At 38.9% G+C, this 20,410-nt stretch overlaps 3 protein-coding genes across 3 annotated transcripts in view; 2 read left to right on the top strand and 1 right to left on the bottom strand.

The window, feature by feature from the left end:
- The window catches only part of LOC134824966 (muskelin-like), a 472,587-nt gene that overhangs the window by 262,660 nt on the left and 189,517 nt on the right, over positions 1-20,410 (bottom strand). The gene's annotated exons all lie outside the window — the stretch shown is intronic.
- LOC134825224 (transcription initiation factor TFIID subunit 13-like) overlaps positions 2,096-20,410 on the top strand; it is a 90,497-nt gene continuing 72,182 nt past the window's right edge. The window contains exon 1 of the mRNA XM_063837375.1: positions 2,096-2,124. The gene's annotated coding sequence lies outside the window, so the exon portion shown is untranslated. The remainder of the gene's footprint in view (positions 2,125-20,410) is intronic.
- LOC134825290 (uncharacterized) lies at positions 2,161-4,461 on the top strand. Its single transcript, XM_063837452.1, has 2 exons — positions 2,161-2,381; positions 2,637-4,461. Exons 1-2 carry the CDS (start codon positions 2,214-2,216, stop codon positions 3,615-3,617), a joined length of 1,149 nt encoding a protein of 382 aa, XP_063693522.1. The 5' UTR covers positions 2,161-2,213; the 3' UTR covers positions 3,618-4,461.

Here is a 20,410-nt window from a genome sequence, read left to right on the forward strand (position 1 = left end):
ATAATTTCAACTAAAGGCAACTTTATATGTGCTCAGCTATGTTTTGTTTCGACAAGCTCTATTATATACATTTTAATCGTTTTAATGAGATCTAATCTTGTATGAGTTTTGAGTTTGAATTGATAACACTTATTATATATATTATTTTTTGAGTAAACATTGGCTGGTACTTCGGGCCGGTCCCCAACAAAAAAATATGCTTTTGCGGCGCTGGGGGCGCGCCCCACTTGCTCTGCAAATGCAAGGATTTTGGTTGGAGTAACTATTATAAGGTAATAAATCTCAAAACCGATGGTGATTGAGCGCGGCTCCACGAACATCGGCACAGTGGGGCCGGTACTCGGAGCAAAGCACCCGGGTGGTATTTTGCGGAATACTGTCCGATTTGGCAGAAAAATTTACAATAGGCCTTGTTTTAGGTCCGCGTAAAGTTGTCGGTTACCTAGCTTGACTTTCTTTCTGTTTTTATAATAAAAATCTTAATGGCCATCTGTTATGACGGCGTTTTGGTGAATTAAAATAACTCCATTTGAAAACTTCACTTTAATCAACAACTTTTTTGGAGAGTTGCTGAAACGTATGTTTAAGATTATAGCTTGTAAGTGCATCTATGATTGTCCTGGAAGATCATCGTTCAGTAAAGTGACGCTTATAGATATCTATAAGGTCCGATAAGGTCCAAGGGTGGTGTAAAGACATCAAGATGCTAGCTGATATTGCAGAATCTGAGCCTCAAGCAGCCTACTCAGCCTACATCTCTGGCATCCAACACAGATGGAAGTTTTTTCAAAGGACTGTTCCTCACATCTCTGAAGCCATGGAGCCGCTAGAACATGAGATAAGACAAAAGCTTCTGCCAAAGATGCTGGGCAAGGAGATCTCAGACTTAGAGAGGGACGTGTTAAGTCTACCAATAAGATTGGGAGGATTGGGCATTGGTAAACCCCACGAGGAATGCCACTCTGCGTACACAGCTTCCAAGCTACTCACCACCGAGCTTACAAAGGCAATAGTGGACCAACAGGAAATTTACACTGCATCCAGTAATCTAAGCAAATCAGGGAAAGAAATGATCAAAAATTTGAAGAACTCCGAGCTCCAAGCCAAGTTTAACGCTATAGCTGAAAGATGTGGCACCTCCTCCAAGAGAGCACTACTAGCAGCAAGAGAAAAGGGAGCATCCAGTTGGCTTAACACATTGCCACTTCAGCAGTATGGCTACACTCTGAACAAAGAGGAGTTTCGTGACAGCGTCTGCTTACACTACAGCTGGTGGATACCAAACACTCCCATCACTTGTGGATGTGGGAAAACAAGTGACCAGAAAACATCTTGACCACCTTCTCACCTGTAAGCTAGGGGGCTACGTGATAATGACCCACAACAACATCAGAGACACATTGGCAAATCTCCTTCGTGAGGTATGCCATGATGTGAAAGTCGAACCCCAGCTACAGAAGGTAAATGAGGGTGACTGCCTCAACCCCAAGACTATAAAAGGTGACCAAGCTCGGCTTGACGTATCTGCTAGAGGAGTTTGGACTCCATTTGATAAGACCTTTCTTGACATAAGGGTTTCACACCCCAATTGCTTATCAAACAGGACCAAAACTCTTCAAGAAGTATACGAAGAGAACGAGAAGGAGAAGAAGGATGAGTACTTGGAGAGAGTGTTGAATGTAGAGAAGGCCACTTTCACCCCAGCTGTATTTCTCACAACTGGAGGCATGTCCAAAGAATGTAAGCGATTTGTAAATAGATTAGCAGACCTCATCGCCAGGAGAAGGAAAGAGAGGTATTGCGATGTGGTAAGACATGTGAGGACAAGAATAAGATTCGCAATGTTAAGAACCACACTCATTGCTCTACGAGGGTACAGAGGGAAAAAAAATGGACAGCAAATATGAGAAACCACTATCAGAAGTCTCTTATAACCTCATCCCTGCCCCTATGATGGAGTAGATGTGTATATATTTGATTTTTGATATTTCATATTATATAATATTGGTAGCAGTGGACAATTTCCGTTACCTCTGTATTGTGCTCTGCCAATTGCAACACTTGAATTAATTTATTGTATATATGTTTTAATACTTTCAACACTACTATATAACAAATAATTTGAGGACCCCTAAACTGCCACTTACTCAAATTTTGTCACTACCCCCCGTGACTACAGTTTAAGACCTGCTCCCCAACAGGATCTTCTTGTGATGCCCCCAAAGATAGATCATATGGAAATTAAAGTGGCCGGGTCGGTGTCTTCGAATTATGTACCATTACAGGATAATGACAATGTATTAAAAGATCCTCGACAGCTTGAGGAAAATGGCACTTGTTCAAACTGTGCAGTTGAAAAAGCCCAAGTTAAAGATGAAACGGTATGTTGTATCAATTGTAAAAAGTTGTTTCATGCCCTCTGTGTGGCTCCTGTTTCAAATGACTCAAACAGTGCTAGGCCCAAGTCTAAGTCAATGCCCAATAATCCCTGTACCAAGTCTTTCTACACAGCTTTTGTACAAAACAGTTCGAACAAAAGTAAAGAACAACATATGGGAAACTTTCTCTTTATGTGTGATCCTTGCTTTACACATCATCAAGTGAAGCAGACTAGCACAACTAATGATCATGTTCAGGTACTTGACAACAGAGTAACACACTTAGCTAGTGATGTCACAGAGATTAAGAAATTATTGGAGAATGTAATTGCTGGGAAATCTATTAACCATTCCCCTGTTGATAATCTCATCTCGACAGCCAAAGCACAGTGTACCTTGAAACCAGCTACTGATCAGGGTGAGAACGTGTGGCTCGATGAAATAAGAACAAAATCCTTGCTGGTTGTTACAAAAGGTGCTAATGTTCCATGTAAAGATCTAGAAAAGACAGTGGTTGATAATGGAATCCAGGTTCATAAGCAATATGTTGATAGTAATGGTGATCAAGTACTCATATTACCAACCCAAGCTTCACGAGATAATCTGAAGACAGAGCTGATATCATCAGGTATAGCTGCTAATCAACTGAAAGAACCAAAGCAAAGATATCCCACTATCTCAGTTGTTGGTCTACCTAAGGATTTTAGTAGAGATCACAAAGAAGAGATAAGGAACACCATCCTGAAGCAAAATCCTTACATTTCTCACTGCCTCAAAGCAGACTCTTCACTGTTTGATGTTCTGTCTGTGAAACCTCTCCGTGCAAACCAAAATATCAAACAAGCCATCATAAGGTTGAGTGATAATATTAGAATTGCTATACGAGATAATAATAACAGGTTGTTCTTCGGTTTACTGTCTTGCCAAGTGTATGACCAACTTTACATAAAGAGATGTAACAAGTGTCAAGGCTTTGGTCACTATTCTAAGACTTGTAAAAACGAAGTGTATTGTGGTTTCTGCGCCGCCCCTGGACATGAAACTCAACAATGTGATAATAAGGACAACAATTCAGAGGAGAAAAATGATCTAATGCCCACATACTGTTGTATCAACTGCAAAAAGTCTGGCTCACCTGATGATTTATGTAAACATGCTGCATTTTCTACTGAGTGTCCTTCTTACCGGGTTCAGCAAGAGAAACTTAAAGCCTCCCTATCTTATTATTCAAAAAACTAGTTTCCTCCAAACCAAAGAAATTGCATCAACTTCGATATATGATCTGGAATGCTAGAAGTCTTAATAATAAGTGTGACGACATTATGTGCTTACTTCAAGATCATGATGTAGACGTTGCTATTGTAACTGAAACATGGTTATCTGACCAAGCCAATACTACAACAGCAGTTATAAAATCATATGGCTACAGTATTGTTCATGATTTCAGAGCAAACAACAGAGGTGGTGGCACTGCTCTGATTTACAACATGGCATTACATTTCTCTGTTGTTAATTTGAAAGTTCCGAACCTGACAACCTTTGAATTCATCGCTGGATCTATAAAGTGCACTCCTGACATGAAGATCCTTGTCCTATGCATCTATCGAACTGGCCCTGTCTCAAAGAAGTTCTTTGAGGAACTTGATGACTTATTGGGTTCTGCAAGTCTGAAAAGTGACTATATAATAATTGGAGGAGATTTCAATATTCACACAGAGTCAATTACTGTAAACTCAACTGAACTGCTGCAGACCACCTCATCTTATGGTTTCAAGCAACTTATTGAAAATCCGACCCACATGAGTGGAGGAACTATTGACCTGCTCTTTGACCAGAGTAACTTGATTGAAACGTCTACAATTGAAATCCTGAAAAACTGTACCCTGAGTGATCACTTCCCCATCATATTTGCCACCAAGAAGTTTCAAACTAACCTCAAAGCTCCTAAAACAATCAATACTAGACAGCTTAAAACCGTGGATTGTGATCAGTTGGCGATTGATTTACTGATGTGTTCCTCTGACTATGAATTGGCAGACTGCTTTGTTGAATCTTGTGAACAATTTTTCCAATGCATTGGTAGTGTCCTCGATGAACATGTGCACCTTTGGTCCAAAAGACTATAAGCTTTGTTCCCCATGCTCCCTGGTTTGATTCTGAGTACAAAGATCAAAGGAAACTTAGAAGGAAAGCCGAGAGAACTAAGCATAAAAGTGAGGAGAACAGGATACTCTTTGAAGAGATCCGAGATGAAACAACAAACATGGCTAATCTTAAAAAACAACAGTATTATAAAGGTTTACTTGACAAAAATCAACATGATGTTAAAGCTATATATAGCATTGTCAATCGTGAGCTTGACAGACATCAGAATACTCCTCTCCCAGAATCAGAAGATTTTTCAAAACTTTGCAGTGATTTTAATCACTATTTCAATGAAAAGATCAAGAACATTAGGAAAGATTTCCCCAGCATAGAAGATTTTGATGTTGATAAACACATTATGAATCAACAGAACAATTCCAACTGTGAAGGTCGGTTATATGAATTTGAACCATGCACAGAGGATGAGCTGTCTGAAATAATCAAAGAAAGTGGAATCAAGTGTGCACCATCTGATTTTCTTCCAACAACTGTCCTCAAAGACAATATCACAAGTTTCATTCCTGTCTTGTGCAAACTGGTGAACCAGTCTCTAGCTAAGGGCACATTCGACGGTTTGAAGACTGCTGACATTATTCCTACCATCAAGGACCACAAACTTGATCCAAATGACTTCAAGAGCTATCGACCTATATCTAACCTCTCTTTTCTGGGTAAACTCATCGAGAGAGTTGTGCTGAAAAGGTTAAATGAACATCTGGCTAAAAATGATCTCAATGTTCCACAGCAATCTGCCTATAAGAAGTTCCATTCTACTGAGACCATCTTGTTAAAAGTAACAAATGACCTACTGCTGGCATGTGATAGCAAATCCTCCACTGTTCTCATGATGCTCGATTTATCTGCAGCCTTTGACACAGTGGAACACAGAAAATTACTCAAAATTCTTTCTGAAGAGATCCATATCGGAGGTACTGCTCTTAAATGGTTCAAGAGTTTCCTGGTAGGCCGCACTCAAAGAACCAGAATAGGCTCTTCTACTAGTGATACGATCATTCTAGAATTTGGTGTACCTCAAGGTTCTGTGTTAGGACCGGTGCTATTCAACATATACATCAGATCTCTGTATAGGACCATCGAGAAATCTGGATTCAATGTGCAAGGATATGCAGATGACCACCAGGTATATAAAACTTTCAAACCTTGTGATCAGGTAAATGTTCTGGGCATCCAAATTGTGAATTGCGCTAGGACCATACAGCGCTGGATGGTTGAATATTGCCTTCAACTTAATCCTGGAAAAACACAAATACTTATCATCGCCTCACCTCAAGTTCTTAACCAGGTCAGTATAGGGGGAGTTAAGCTATCAAATGATACCTGTATCAGATTTGTCAGCACAACAAAGAACCTTGGTGTTCAAATTGACCATCATCTTACTTTTGAGCCTCAAATCATGTCCCTCAAAAAGCATTGTTTCAGACTCCTTAGGAATGTAATAAGGAGAAAATATCTTTTTAGTAAAGCTCAGCTCAAGCTTATAATTAACAGCATCATTGTCTGCAAATTGGACTACTGCAATGCTCTTTATTATGGAATTAGTGACAACCTCATCCACCAACTCCAACTCGTTCAGAATGCAGCTGCTAAAGCTATAGTAGGACTATATAAATATGATCATCTAGGAGACACTCTGAAAGACCTTCATTGGCTGCCTATTAGTTACAGAATTCAATATAAGTTATTGCTTCTTGTCTATAAATGTCTTAATGGTATGGGACCAGATTATTTAAGTGATATGTTTAAATATGCCAATTATAATCATCTTATCTATTTGACTGAACCAAGAGTATATTCACAGTATGGAGAAAGATCGTTTCAGAAGGTTGGCCCTAAATTATGGAATGAGCTGCCTCTTGAAATTAAGAATTGCATGTCACTGGAATCTTTTAAAGTGTATCTGAAAACGTTTCTTTTTAAACGTGCTTTTGATATTAATTAATTTACTACTTTTTCAACGTTTCTACTGTTAAGTGCATACCCTTAACCTTGTAATTTAGTGTATCAAGTCTTTACAATTTTCTATGGTTTGGAACCTAAATGTGGATTGCTTTTCAGGTTTTCTTGTATCCTGACTTGTTTTCGTGGCACACCTGTGCATTTTAAGTTGTTGTGCCACTATAATCTATAAGTTTAAATTATTATTATTATTATTATATACTGTTTGACACACTTTACACCAAAAATAGATATCTATAATAAATAATAAAAATATGCACCCATTGTTCTATACTAAGTACAAGTGGGTATTGACTAGACTGTCCAATGGCCTAGATCTGGTTATATGTAATGGGAGCCTTAAATTCAGGTAGGCAGGAGTTGTATCTTAGCTTTATTATATCTACATTTATTATATCTACATTTCCCAACGATAGATAAAAGGATAAATAAAAGGAACTGTTATATCACAAACAGGTTACCAGACTGAGACCAACAGATTGTCATTGAAAGCTGCAAGCTTATTATAGTTTGATTCCACTTTGACCCGTTATTATGCAATCACCTTCAGGTGGTGTCAATGGATCAAATGAAAAGCGTTGTTAAAGTGAACCAAATAATACTGCATTTTTTTCTTCTTGTTAAAAATTATTCGTAACAATTATGATTCCAGTTTCAATTAGAAGTTATTCCTGTTGTACTGACTAATAATATTAATACTATCACAAAGATCATTATTACATGACAGCACTCTCCCTATCCATCTCGTTATTATACTTCCCCTCAGCTCAGCCTCTCCTACTTATCCATCTTATGGACGTCAATATTTTGAGTTTAGTTGAGAATTGTCAACACCCATTTCCAAGTCGAGTATATATATGTAGTTATCGCCGAAGATGGAACCATTTGTGTCTATTGTCGTCAGAGAATAGAAAAATTAGTCTCATCTGGGCACACCAGCAATTAAGGTTGCTGCCTTTTGTTCCATTTAATTTATGATTTGATCGTTGCACCCAAGTATTTAAGAGAAATTTCTTTAAATAATTTTAATGCAGTCAATCTGATAGGTTTTATACCAGGATATGCTCATTGCTTTCTCGGATGTCTGCTTGTTAATGTTAGGTCCATCTGCCTTATTTAGTCAGGATTTAATTTACAGTTATTCACTTCTGATTTCTTAACAGTTTCTTGTTTCACCTCCGTCCAAGGCGAAGATGCACGATCTCGTTAATTTATCATTTACAGCTGAGCATAAGGGTTCAATTTAAATTATTTAACCTTATGGTGCTGTATAAAAATAATATTATTATTATAAAGGGTCTCAATAAGAGGTCTCGACTGCCTAGGCGTCAAACCTTGGCAGTCGGTAGTTTTCCTCTGGCCCGGGATCAGCTGACCCTAGGGACCAGAGGGTAAAGGTGTAGAGACTATGTGTATCTACAAATCTTTCGAGGTTGTTTTTACAAGAGACAGGGCTTGCTACGCAAGGGAAGAAAACCGGGAGAAACAATCACAAATTATACAAATAAATATTATAAAACCTAGCAAAAAGAAATTCAAACAATCCTACACAGTTACTACAAATGTTTATTACATACTACAGTGTAATACACGATAAATAAATGCTGTATAATCAAGAAACAGGGCTTGCAGGGCAAGGGATGGAACACAGGAACTGGTTACAGAGTGTATAAAACAGTGATTCAGCAAGTACCCATTGGGTATTGCTGATTCTGACCCACAAAATACCACAATCAAAACAAGAATATACAATATAACAAACATCATGTTTATACAAGAATCAGGGCATGCAGAGCAAGAGAAGGAAAATAAGAGAAAAACTCATGTATACCCCTTAGTCCAGTAATTAACAATAATTACTTGTACACAAAACTGTATAATATAAAATACATAACAAATACACAGTCTACCCAATATAAGAGTTAAAAATTGTATAAACAAGAGACAGGGCTTGCATAGCAAGGGAAGAGATATAAGAGGACCAGGTAAAAAGTGTTTATTACAGTATCCAGTGAAGAATAAACTAAATATAGAGTATCTACAGTGTAATATACTCTCAATAATATCATATGTCTAAGACCATCCTGAGAATTCTGGCTGATCCAAGCAAAGCTGTCTTCTGGAGATTAGAGATGCTCAGATTGCAGTGGACTGCGTCGAGGTGTTTACGAAAGTTAATGGTGATAGTTCCTAATGCGCCTATCACCACAGGGACGATTGTGACCTTTCGTAAATTCCAGTTCTTCTTAATTTCTCTTTTTAGGTCTTGATATTTCAGTATCTTTTCTTGTTCTCTATCCAGGATCCGGGTATCTCCTGGGACTGCAACGTCAATGATGGTTGCTGCGTTGGTTACCTTGTCTACCAGGAGGAGATCCGGTCTGCAGTGTTCGATAACGTGGTCCGTGTTAATATGTGTTCACAGGACTTGAGTTGTTTACAAGAGAAACTCGCTGGGTTTGAAATAGAAACAGAACCTGTAATAAATAGGATTTATTACACCAATAATATAAACTCAAATAGTTATATCAAGTTCCAATTATCCATTGTAAATATATAATAGTATATAGATCATTGTAAATATATAGTTTAAAGGAATACGTACCGGTTGATACTCTACAATAACATAAATCTTCTTTCTACAAACTTAATCTTCTTTCTACAAACTTCAACCGGTTCTCATGCTATGAATATATAATGATTAGTATTCTGCTAAGTCTAACATTTCCCCCTATTTAAAAACTTTTGAAAATAGCTCGAAGCTCTTTAAAAACACTTAAAAACACTTGACACGTAATCACCCTAAATTCTACAAATTGCTTAAAAGAACGCGCGTGCGCGGTAAAAATATTTCAACTTTTCACAATCCAATATTAGAAAATTGCTAGTTGTTAGTTACTTCAAACAAAGAAAATGTCCCAATCTCTCAGACAGAAAATTTTGACTGCCATACACGTAGCAAACGTGTGATTAACAATATCTACTGGTAAATTCACAGTAAATAACCAATCTTTTCACCTCTTTCATATCGTAACTAAATATAATCTGTCACAACTCATGTCACAGTCTCAGTGTAACACTCTATACGAACATTACTACTGTCACATAAACCACACTAGTACCATGAACTATGAAACTACCTGTACTGACATGTACTAACATACTAATTCGAATGAATGTCATTGTGAAATGTTAGGGTAGAAATGGTGATTTTGCAACATTATTCTAATCGAAATTATATACGGTAAGGTAAACTATACTCGTAATATGAGTAATATAAGGTAAGTAAGCTACTCAAAACGTGTAATCACGTAATAAAATCATATCCAATACGTGTAATCACCAAAATATACGTTATTCAAAACGTGTAGTCAGGGAAAAAAGTAACTAACAAGTTAAAAAACGCTAAAAAAATAATAAATTATTCAAACAAACATAGTTTAATCTCTCTCCAGAAACTCTCCTCTCTCGATCACAGTGCACAACTGCTCGCAGTTTGCATCTTTCTTTATTAAGGGGGGGGGGGGGGGGTCAATGGGTATTTTTTTGTGAAACTTGATTTCGAGATAGTAGTTGACCAACAAACTAGGACCAGTGACCGAACTTTTGAGGGGGTCCCGGACCCCAACCGCCAAACGGTGCGCGCAGGGCAGCCACGCCCATATTTGGTCCAAATTAGGCCCAATTTAGCCAAATACCCTGAACATGCCCAAAACCCAGGTTTATGGTGCTCTACTTGTAGCTAGTGGTCTCCTGAACTCGTATATGAAATTTCATCAAGATTGGACAAAAAATGACTGAGTTATGAGCCAAAAACCATATGCCCATATTTGGGCATACGCACCAAATTTGGTAGATTTCGTCCCATAAATTGGTCAAATATCAATATTTTTGGATGAGACTTACTTTATATGAAAGGTAAGCCTAAACTACATATTCTCTGTAAGTTATAGCTTTATATCTGTTTAAATGTGGATACTAAGGCGAAAAAACCACAAAAAATGAACTAAATTGCCCATATCTCGGTTCGCGATATTCGCGGAATTGATCTCACCAAAATTGTAACAACTCAATCAGTTTTCAAAATTTTTGCATGAAATTTTTGAAATCGACTCGAAATCGCATTTCGACCTTATTTTAAGAACGGATTTTTGATTTAGGCCTCAAAAAAAATTTGGCGGCCAAATTCTGAATTTCTGTAATATAATTTTGGAATTTGGCCGCCAAATTTTTTTGAGGCCTAAATCAAAAATCCGTTCTTAAAATAAGGTCGAAATGCGATTTCGAGTCGATTCCAAAAATTTCATGCAAAAATTTTGAAAACTGATTGAGTTGTTACAATTTTGGTGAGATCAATTCCGCGAATATCGCGAACCGAGATATGGGCAATTTAGTTCATTTTTTGTGGTTTTTTCGCCTTAGTATCCACATTTAAACAGATATAAAGCTATAAATTACAGAGAATATGTAGTTTAGGCTTACCTTTCATATAAAGTAAGTTTCATTCAAAAATATTGATATTTGACCAATTTATGGGACGAAATCTACCAAATTTGGTGCGTATGCCCAAATATGGGCATATGGTTTTTGGCTCATAACTCAGTCATTTTTTGTCCAATCTTGATGAAATTTCATATACGAGTTCAGGAGACCACTAGCTACAAGTAGAGCACCATAAACCTGGCTTTGGGGCATGTACAGGGTATTTGGCTAAATTGGGCCTAATTTGGACCAAATATGGGCGTGGCTGCCCTGCGCGCACCGTTTGGCGGTTGGGGTCCGGGACCCCCTCAAAAGTTCGGTCACTGGTCCTAGTTTGTTGGTCAACTGCTATCTCGAAATCAAGTTTCACAAAAAAATACCCCCCCCTTAAACAATCTGCCAACATGATGTCAGTAGGTATCCATGTTAATGACTTTAGTGTCTTGTTGGAGAGTGTTTGTTGAAGTTCTGCTAGGTCGAGTCTCAGTCTCTTTTCTTCACACTGCTTCGATGTATGAACGTGATCATGTAACTGTTTAGAATCAGCGAAACCTTTGATTGGTATGACTTCACTCTTCGGATCTCCGTACAGTATCTCTGACAGTATTTGTCGGACATAGATTGCAGCTCCCATGGCATCTATGCAAGCTAGAGTTTCGGCTCCAAACGCCGAGTGCACGACACGTTTTATCTTCCTAGTACTCCAGTCGATTAAGTTAGCCGTTTTTCCGTTAGTTAGAAAAACAAGGTAACCTCTCCCACTCTGTGTCTGTCTTCCGTTCTCTGTGAACGTGTTTCCAACACTAGCATCAGTGTAGAATGTGATCGAAATGTTGTCTCTCTGCAGATCCAAGCCTTTGAAACACAGTGATTTTGGTCCTCCTGCGATTTTCTTAGTAACTTTGTTCCAATCTGGACGGGTTTGGCCACTAAGCCACAACATTCTCCCGAGTTGTTTCTGGTACACTTTCTTTTCTTCTTCTGTCAGCTTTGACTCTGGGGGTTTCTTCTGTTCCGGTTTCTTTAACCTCCACATCACACCCTGCTTCCTGATATCGGCAGGTGGTTTCAAATACACCTCACGAGTCATTTCATCCGATTCTTCGTCTTCTATCTCCAAGTTATACTCATTATTGTACTGACCAGTCGATTTTCCTGCCCGACTTGTCACGAGTCCTTTTGTCCAGTCTTCGGTTTCTTGGCCTCTAAATCTCACTATATCATCCTTCTTGAGATTGAGAGCTCCTTTCTTCACCGGCTCTACATTGGTCCAGTCCTCTTCAATCTTCACTGGCTCTTTACTTTTCCAGTTCCCTTCAATCTTCACTGGCTCTACACTGGGCCAGTTCTTTTCAACCACGCGACTAATAGTGTTGTCTTCAGTTTCATTCAACACCTGCACAACAGGATCCTCTGTATCTCCCGATTCCTCACAGTCGCTTTCCACTGGTTCTTCTGTACCTTCAGACTCCTCACAGTTGCTCACAACTGGTTCTTCTGTTCCTTCACATTCCTCACGGTCGCTCAATATTATCTCTCCATAAAGACGACTTCCGCTTTGTCTACGGATCCCACGTGTGACATTCCTTTGTTCCACTCCCACTTGGAGTCCTACAATCCTCCCGCTCCCGTCTGTACCACGGTTCTTTGCCTTTGTGCGGGGTTCTTTATCAACTGCAATCCCGCCAGCACACATGCTACGAGTCTTTGTCAGCTCTTCTTTGTCATCACTTGGTTGATTCAATTCTTCAACCCTCCCGCTCCCGTCAGTACCACGGGTCTTTGCCTTTGTGCGGGGTTCTTTCTCAACTGCAATCCCGCCAGCACGCATGCTACGAGTCTTTGTCAGCTCTTCTTTGTCATCACTTGGTTGATTCAATTCTTCAACCCTCCCGCTCCCGTCAGTACCACCGGTCTTTGCCTTTGTACAGGGTTCTTTATCAACTGCAATCCCGCCAGCACACGTGCTACGAGTCTTTGTCAGCTCTTCTTTGTCATCACTAGGTTGATTCAATTCTTCAACCCTCCCGCTCCCGTCAGTACCACGGGTCTTTGCCTTTGTGCGGGGTTCTTTATCAACTGCAATCCCGCCAGCACACGTGCTACGAGTCTTTGTCAGTTCTTCTTTGTCATCACTAGGTTGATTCAATTCTTCAACCCTCCCGCTCCCGTCAGTACCACGGGTCTTTGCCTTTGTGCGGGGTTCTTTATCAACTGCAATCCCGCCAGCACACGTGCTACGAGTCTTTGTCAGTTCTTCTTTGTCATGACTTGGTTGATTCAATTCTTCAACCCTCCCGCTCCCGTCAGTACCACGGGTCTTTGCCTTTGTGCGGGGTTCTTTATCAACTGCAATCCCGCCAGCACGCGTGCTACGAGTCTTTGTCAGTTCTTCTTTAGTGTCCTTGTCAGTGTCTTCCTCATCTTTATCATAAGGGTCTTTTCCTCCAGCTCTCATTTTATTCACTGTCATTTCCTGATCATGTGGCGGTACAACTCTAGAATCCTCTCCTCTCCCGATTGACATCCCCATGTGTCCTGAAGCTGTGTCAAGGATTGGTTCTTCTCCGCCATGAGCATACACTTTCTTATTTCCTACATCGATGACAAACCTGTGTTCATTCATGGTTTGTTTTGACAGCAGTAACGGAATGTCTGTGTCGACAACATGTGTTCTAATCACTATGTTCTTACCAAACATTTTCACAGGTAAAGTTACAAGCTTTCTAGCCACAACGCTTTCACCATCTCCAAAGCGAAATGTTGCTTTACTGTTCTTTGTCTTTAACTTCCTCGCTTCTTCCCCTGTGAGTGACTCTGTGTAGACTTCTAGCCACTTTTTTCCACATACCGTTGCAGACGCACCTGTGTCTAGTAAACCTTTGTTTACAGTTTCTCCGATGAAGTATGTATACTGTTCGTCTCTTTCAGGTAGAACTACTTCTCTCGTCATATCAGCCAGGTATGTATACCTTTGTCTTTGACCTTCTGTCTTATAAGTATTTCTTTGACCTTCAGTCTTGTAAGTATTATGAGGGCAGTTTGCTACACGATGGTTTGGATTTTTGCAAATATAACAACCCTGGTAGTTTTGGTTGGTTTGCTTTGTTCGGTTATCATTGCCATTACCATACTTTCTGAACTTTCCTTTCCCCCTGAACCTTCCGGTATTGTAAAGAACACCCTCATCTTCACTTTCTGCAGTTTCTCCACTGGCACTGCTGCTTTGTCTACTTCTTTGATCTGTAAACATGATGCCTTGTTCTTCCTTAAAAACAGTTTCTATCCGGGTAGGACTTTCAAATGGTACTTCATCTCCAAATGTCTGCTTCAACGATTGGACCATCATTTTATAGTCTAGCTTTGTTATTGTTGCTTTAACAAGCCGTTTCTGGTCCGGGTTAAGGTTTGCTTGATTGAGAAGTTTATACGCTAACACTCCATCCTCGTACACTTCTTTTTCCCTCAGTTGGTCTATCTTCTTTCTTTTCTGTTCAAAGTCTCGCACATACAGGTCCATTGCTACACCTTCTGGTCTCTTATAGTGCTCGAAATCTTCAATTGCCATGAACAGATCGTGTGTGGCGTCTTTTAGAAACAGAGAATCCAGCTCTGTTATCAGCTTATCAACTCCGGTTTCAACTCCTAACTCTGCTGGTGCTATTTGTAGTGCTGCTTCATACGCTCTTCCATTCATGAATCCAATCAGACGGCTGGCTTGTTGAGTTTTCTTTGCTGTTGTTCCCAACTGTTGGAACCCTGTTCTTGGGTTAATTAAATAACAAATAATACTCAATTATTATAAATACAAATTAGATGAATAAAGAGGTTATACAAATCTTGTGTCAAAAGTAACCTTGTTACTCTACAATGTACTCTCTTAAATAGTGAATGATTGATATGGTGTGACTCAGTAACTCACACTACTCTGCTCTGACTAATAGTAATAAACAATGTCTTTTTTACTATTAGATTAAACTACTATTAAATTAAAACTACTACTCCTGATGATGATGTTCTTCTTACTATATGAGGGACTTCTGAATGATGAGGACTTCAAGTAAAACTGGAACTGATAACTATAAAACAAAACCCTGGGGGAAAACTACCGTGAGTAAAGTGAAAGGTAATCCACATGAAACTATAAATGAAAGTGAAAGAGGAGGCGGGAACTCCTAGACTAAACTACTAAACTATAACTATAAACTACTTACCACTCTTTCCACGTCACAGAACACAGATAGTATCTGTCGACTGGAATCTGTGGATCACTAAAACAACGTCACTCCTCTCCCTTCTGCTACGCTAGAGTCTGGAGTCGACAACGTCACTCCTCTCCCTTCTGCTACGCTAGAGTCTGGAGTCAACTAAACACTGGACCAGCAATAGCAGCAAATCTGGGGAAACTTGGTGGACATTGACTTTTTTCACACAATTTGAGTATGTTGACTTCAACATTATGTTGCAGCTCATTGTGGTTAATCTCAATGTTGGAGTGATGTTTTTCTGGTGCACAAAACACTACAGTACGGTTATGTTGAATAATTGTGGTTAATGGGTCATCTATGTGGCCACTATGGTGGTTAAAATACCAGTTTTAGGGTTAACCACCATTTTGAGATATGATATTATGAACTGAGTAGTCATTATATTGAGATCATATCATGGTGCAACTATCACAAAAGTTTTCAAACCTCATGGGGGGCATTTTGTGGTCCTAATGGTGGTTAAATTGAAGATGAACGGTGAGCTATAAATATTGCTCTGATTATAGATGTATAGTGGTGGTTGTTCATTTGTGCATGGATGATAATTTTTTATCACAAATGTGCAATTTAATAGTATGGTTGATTTGAGGTGGTTAATATTCGTAAAAAGTGCTAAAAAGATGGTTAAAATGTCAAAATTTGTTGTTAACCACCAATCAAAACATTATTAATGATTTTAGTCAACATTTTATGGTCAACAAAGGACATTTGAAGGGTCTTGATAAAAGTTATCAAGAAATGTTGTCATAAAAGTGGTTAAAAGGGCTATATTACTTGCTAGGCTGTTGAACAAGGCATCTATTAAAGTGAAAATTAACCACAATATGAACTTCAGATAATGGTTTGCTATCCAAATGACTGTATATTTGTTTGCAAATCCATAATTGACCCCAAGTTCATGCATTCCGATCAATGTGCAGCTAAGGTGGTTAAAATGTCTCGAAAATACCCTATATTTGCACTAATTAACCATTTTTAGAGCACATATTAGCTTTGTAAAGCTATAGCTGGCCATGCTACATTATCTAGATATAACTACCTGCTCATTTATATGACCAGAAACATTGCTGAGTCCTATGTTGCGTCCATCATGGTTAATAAAGGTCTAAAATTGACCAAAATCAGTGTTCTTGGTCGTTTTAACCACCATACGGCCACACATTTTGTTGCATTATCTTTAAAATCACTTATTATCCTCCAGCTATCTCTCATAATCAAATATAAAAACAAAATAAGGCACAAAAAGTTCGGAGGTTGCTGAATAATGGTTAATTTGTGATGGCTTCTGTTGACCGAAAGTCCAAAATAAACATGTTTTAACCACATTGAGGCCACATCTAAGGTTTTATGGTATTGGGACCGTAGTCAAAAGTTTTGGGCACCTGAATGGTGACCTCTGCTTTTGAAATTATGGTGATATTTCAATGCTGTGCCATACCAGGTGGTTAAGTACGCGCTAGCGCGCGCACGCGTACAAACATGGTTTTTTTGATATACCACAGTTGGTGGTTAACTGTTCTACATCAAACCTTCACTAAAAGTATTGGGCACCATAGTGGTGACATAATATATAAAGAATTTAAGCCTAGACTAAATATGTTGGCCTACAGATGGTTAAGTACGCGCTAGCGCGCGCACGCGTACACTATAACATAAACAAATAAACCACTCCACAGACCACATTTATTAATTTTTTTAATTTCCTTCTTCAACTATGTGTCAATGAACCATTTTTGTTCAATAATGACCATCAATATTAACTGTAGTACTTATATCTTCACTGTAGTAAGGGTTTGGGTGTTAGAGGTATAAAAAATGTCCACTAACAAATCAGTCATTTTTCGACTACTTAACCACCTAACTCAGCACCAAAATGTTCTGAGATTTTTTTCGTTGCACTATCATGAAGCTATGACATTTTTGGACCTATGTAAATAATCAGATTACTAAAATTCATAATCTTTGATTTTTAAGGGGGGGTTAAATGCTTCAAATTGGTGTATTTCAAAGTTTCCCCAGATTTGCTGCTATTGCTGTGACACTCCTCTCTCTTCTGTTACTTCAACTAGAGTCTGGAGTCGAGCCTTGTCTGCCTTCTGGAGTCCCTTTACCCCAACACTGTATATACAATCACTGGAACTAAACCTTTGCTAAAGTGAGATACAGGGTTAGTAATATGAAGTACAAAAACAAGCTACAAATAGAATTAAGATTCTAACACCAACTGCCACACTTTGACTGCTTTCTTCCAACGGCTGTAGTCGCTGTCATCCTCTAAATTCGGTATCTTCTCGCTCATAATGTGAATGAACGTGACAATTACTACAAACACAAAACTACTAGACTGTACACTGACACAAACAAATGTACACTGACTATAACTAACTAACACTGAGTTTTAATTACTTTCAACACTTGAATCAGTTCAATACTTTCTAGTTAGTCTCTTTCTTCTTTAAATTAACTGAACAGTCTATAACAATTTCTTCCAATTACCTTTTCTCTCCTTTCCTCTGGTTCTTCTTCGGTGGATCTGTCGTCTCTCACAAGTTAACTGAACTGCTACCACTGTTAATATGTGTTCACAGGACTTGAGTTGTTTACAAGAGAAACTCGCTGGGTTTGAAATAGAAACAGAACCTGTAATAAATAGGATTTATTACACCAATAATATAAACTCAAATAGTTATATCAAGTTCCAATTATCCATTGTAAATATATAATAGTATATAGATCATTGTAAATATATAGTTTAAAGGAATACGTACCGGTTGATACTCTACAATAACATAAATCTTCTTTCTACAAACTTAATCTTCTTTCTACAAACTTCAACCGGTTCTCATGCTATGAATATATAATGATTAGTATTCTGCTAAGTCTAACAGTCCGACTGGACATGGAAGTCCCACAATATCTTGACTTTTTCGTTCTCCAGCACCTTCTCTGCCCGGTGTTCGAACCACCTTTTACTGCGTCGCGTGGGAAGCCGTATTCCTTGCACAGACTCCAGTGCAATGCTATTATTGCTCTACGAGGCTACAGAGGCAAGAAAATGGACATAATAGTTAATTATTTATTAAATAACTTTATTCAAATCAAAAATAGAACATAAAGAACATCTTGATGACCTGATAAGTCACCAAGAGAAAAATAACACAGAATAAACTAAATCATGCTTAACTCTCTCCATGCTTTTCTATCTGTTGCAAAAAGTCTTAAATGGTATAAATCGTCTGTATTTACAAGTCTAAAGTTTCTGTCACTTAAATCGTTCAAAATAGTTTTTAACAAGTTTGACTGGTGTCGTCCGACTCTACCTCTCATCAAACTCTGACTCTCTACAGCAAAATGTAAGGCAAGCTGGGCAGGTGAGTTATTATCACTGCGGAGGATGTGACCGAGCATTCTCCACCGTGCACGAGCAACACGCTCACTTAGTGGAACAACTTCGCAGCGTTTGTATAGAGTCACATTTCGTATGACATTAGGGTAGGTCATGCCGATGATCGTACGGAGATGATTCCTGTGGCAGACATCAAGTTTTTGAAGGAGTTGTTTAGATGTTGCCCAACTGTTGCAATTATACATCAGTATTGAAACAACTTGTGCTTCATATATCTTGAGTCGAATCTTCAAGGGTATACGTCTACCTTGTTCCCAGACTTTTTTGTAGTTCTGAAAAGCAATGTTAGCAAGTATACATCGTCTCTTGACATCTTCGATGCTACACAACTTAGAGCCTAAAGAGATAGATGACCTCCAAGGTTCTCTACCTCTGAGTGTCTCTCCTTTGTTATCAACCTCGTTCTTGCCGGCCAGATAGAAGTGGGTGAACTCGGTTTTTGACTCATTGACAAAAAGATTCCACTCTTCCAATATCTCTTTACATATTGGCAACAAAGACTCCAAATTGCTTTTATCCTCATCAGTAAAATCAACATCATCTGCGTACTCCCACTCGAGGGGTAACAGATTCTCAGCTATGGGAGGGTTAGGTCTTAGATAGGACATAACAGCACGCAGGTGGTAAAGTGCTGCTGCCAGATATAGAGTGAACAAGTTTCCAGACAAACTGTCGCCTTGAAAAGCTCCAATCGTGACAATAAACTCTCCCGATATTGTTGAGTTCACTTTGATCTTCAGTTTAGTATTTGCGAGCAAATACCTTACCAGTCGAATGTCGTCCTCACTACAACCAGCATCAGCTAAAATGTCAAGTAATACCGACCTCTTTATGGTATCAAAAGCAGAGGACATGTCAATGCCCATCTTATGAAGAGACCAGCGTTTTTCCTTGACAACTGACACTAGTATTCGCTGGGTCCAAACGATATTTGCACAACTATGGCCAGGTTTATAGGCATTCTGCCAAGGACCAGTGTACTGAGATACTTGCCTTTGGATGCGCTTTAAGACTATCATGGACAATATCTTTCTAGTACCGTTTAGTAGGCAAAGTGGGCGCAAACTCTTAGGGGGGCCTAGTGGCTTTCCAGGTTTTTGGAGCGGAGTAAGGTATCCCTCTGTGAAAGAAGGTACATGTTCATGGAGCTCAAAGGATCGATTAGTAAGTTGTGCAAATGTGGAAAAAAAGATTTCAGGAGAGTGTTTAAGAAATTCGTTTGGGATCCCATCTGGTCCAACAGCTTTACCGTTCTTGATTTTCTTGGCCGCAAGCTCAACTTCAAACGCTGTAATGGGGTTTTGAAGGGGCCTAGGGTTACCTGTGAACGGTTCTAGTGGTGGTTCACTGTCAGGTCCAGTGTAGTGTTCTTCGAAATACTGGCGAGTGATTTCAGCCTTGTCTCGTTCATTATCTACCAGTTGGTTGTCAGTGTTGAAAACAGACACAGAGCCTGCACCCGTTTTCTGTTTGCCTGATAGTTGACGAGCAGCTTCAAACATTCTCCGTCCTTCGTCTATGGTGGCTATAGAGTCAGCTAGGCTGTTTGCTAACTCAACTCTCAATGTTTTCAACCGTTTAGTAATGTCGTTTGAGAGCCTGTTAATTTTAGCTCTAATAGTTAATAGTAATAGTAATAGTTAATAGTAATATGTTTACAGGGGTATCCTAGGAAGTTTCTTGAACTTTTAACAGGTACCCCTCCTCATTTAACCCTCAATTAAGTTTCCTATTATTCGGCTGAGTCGACCGAG

Source organism: Bolinopsis microptera, chromosome 13 (assembly GCF_026151205.1).
Source record: "Bolinopsis microptera isolate Bmic1 chromosome 13, MBARI_Bmic_1.0, whole genome shotgun sequence".
NCBI lineage: Eukaryota > Metazoa > Ctenophora > Tentaculata > Lobata > Bolinopsidae > Bolinopsis > Bolinopsis microptera.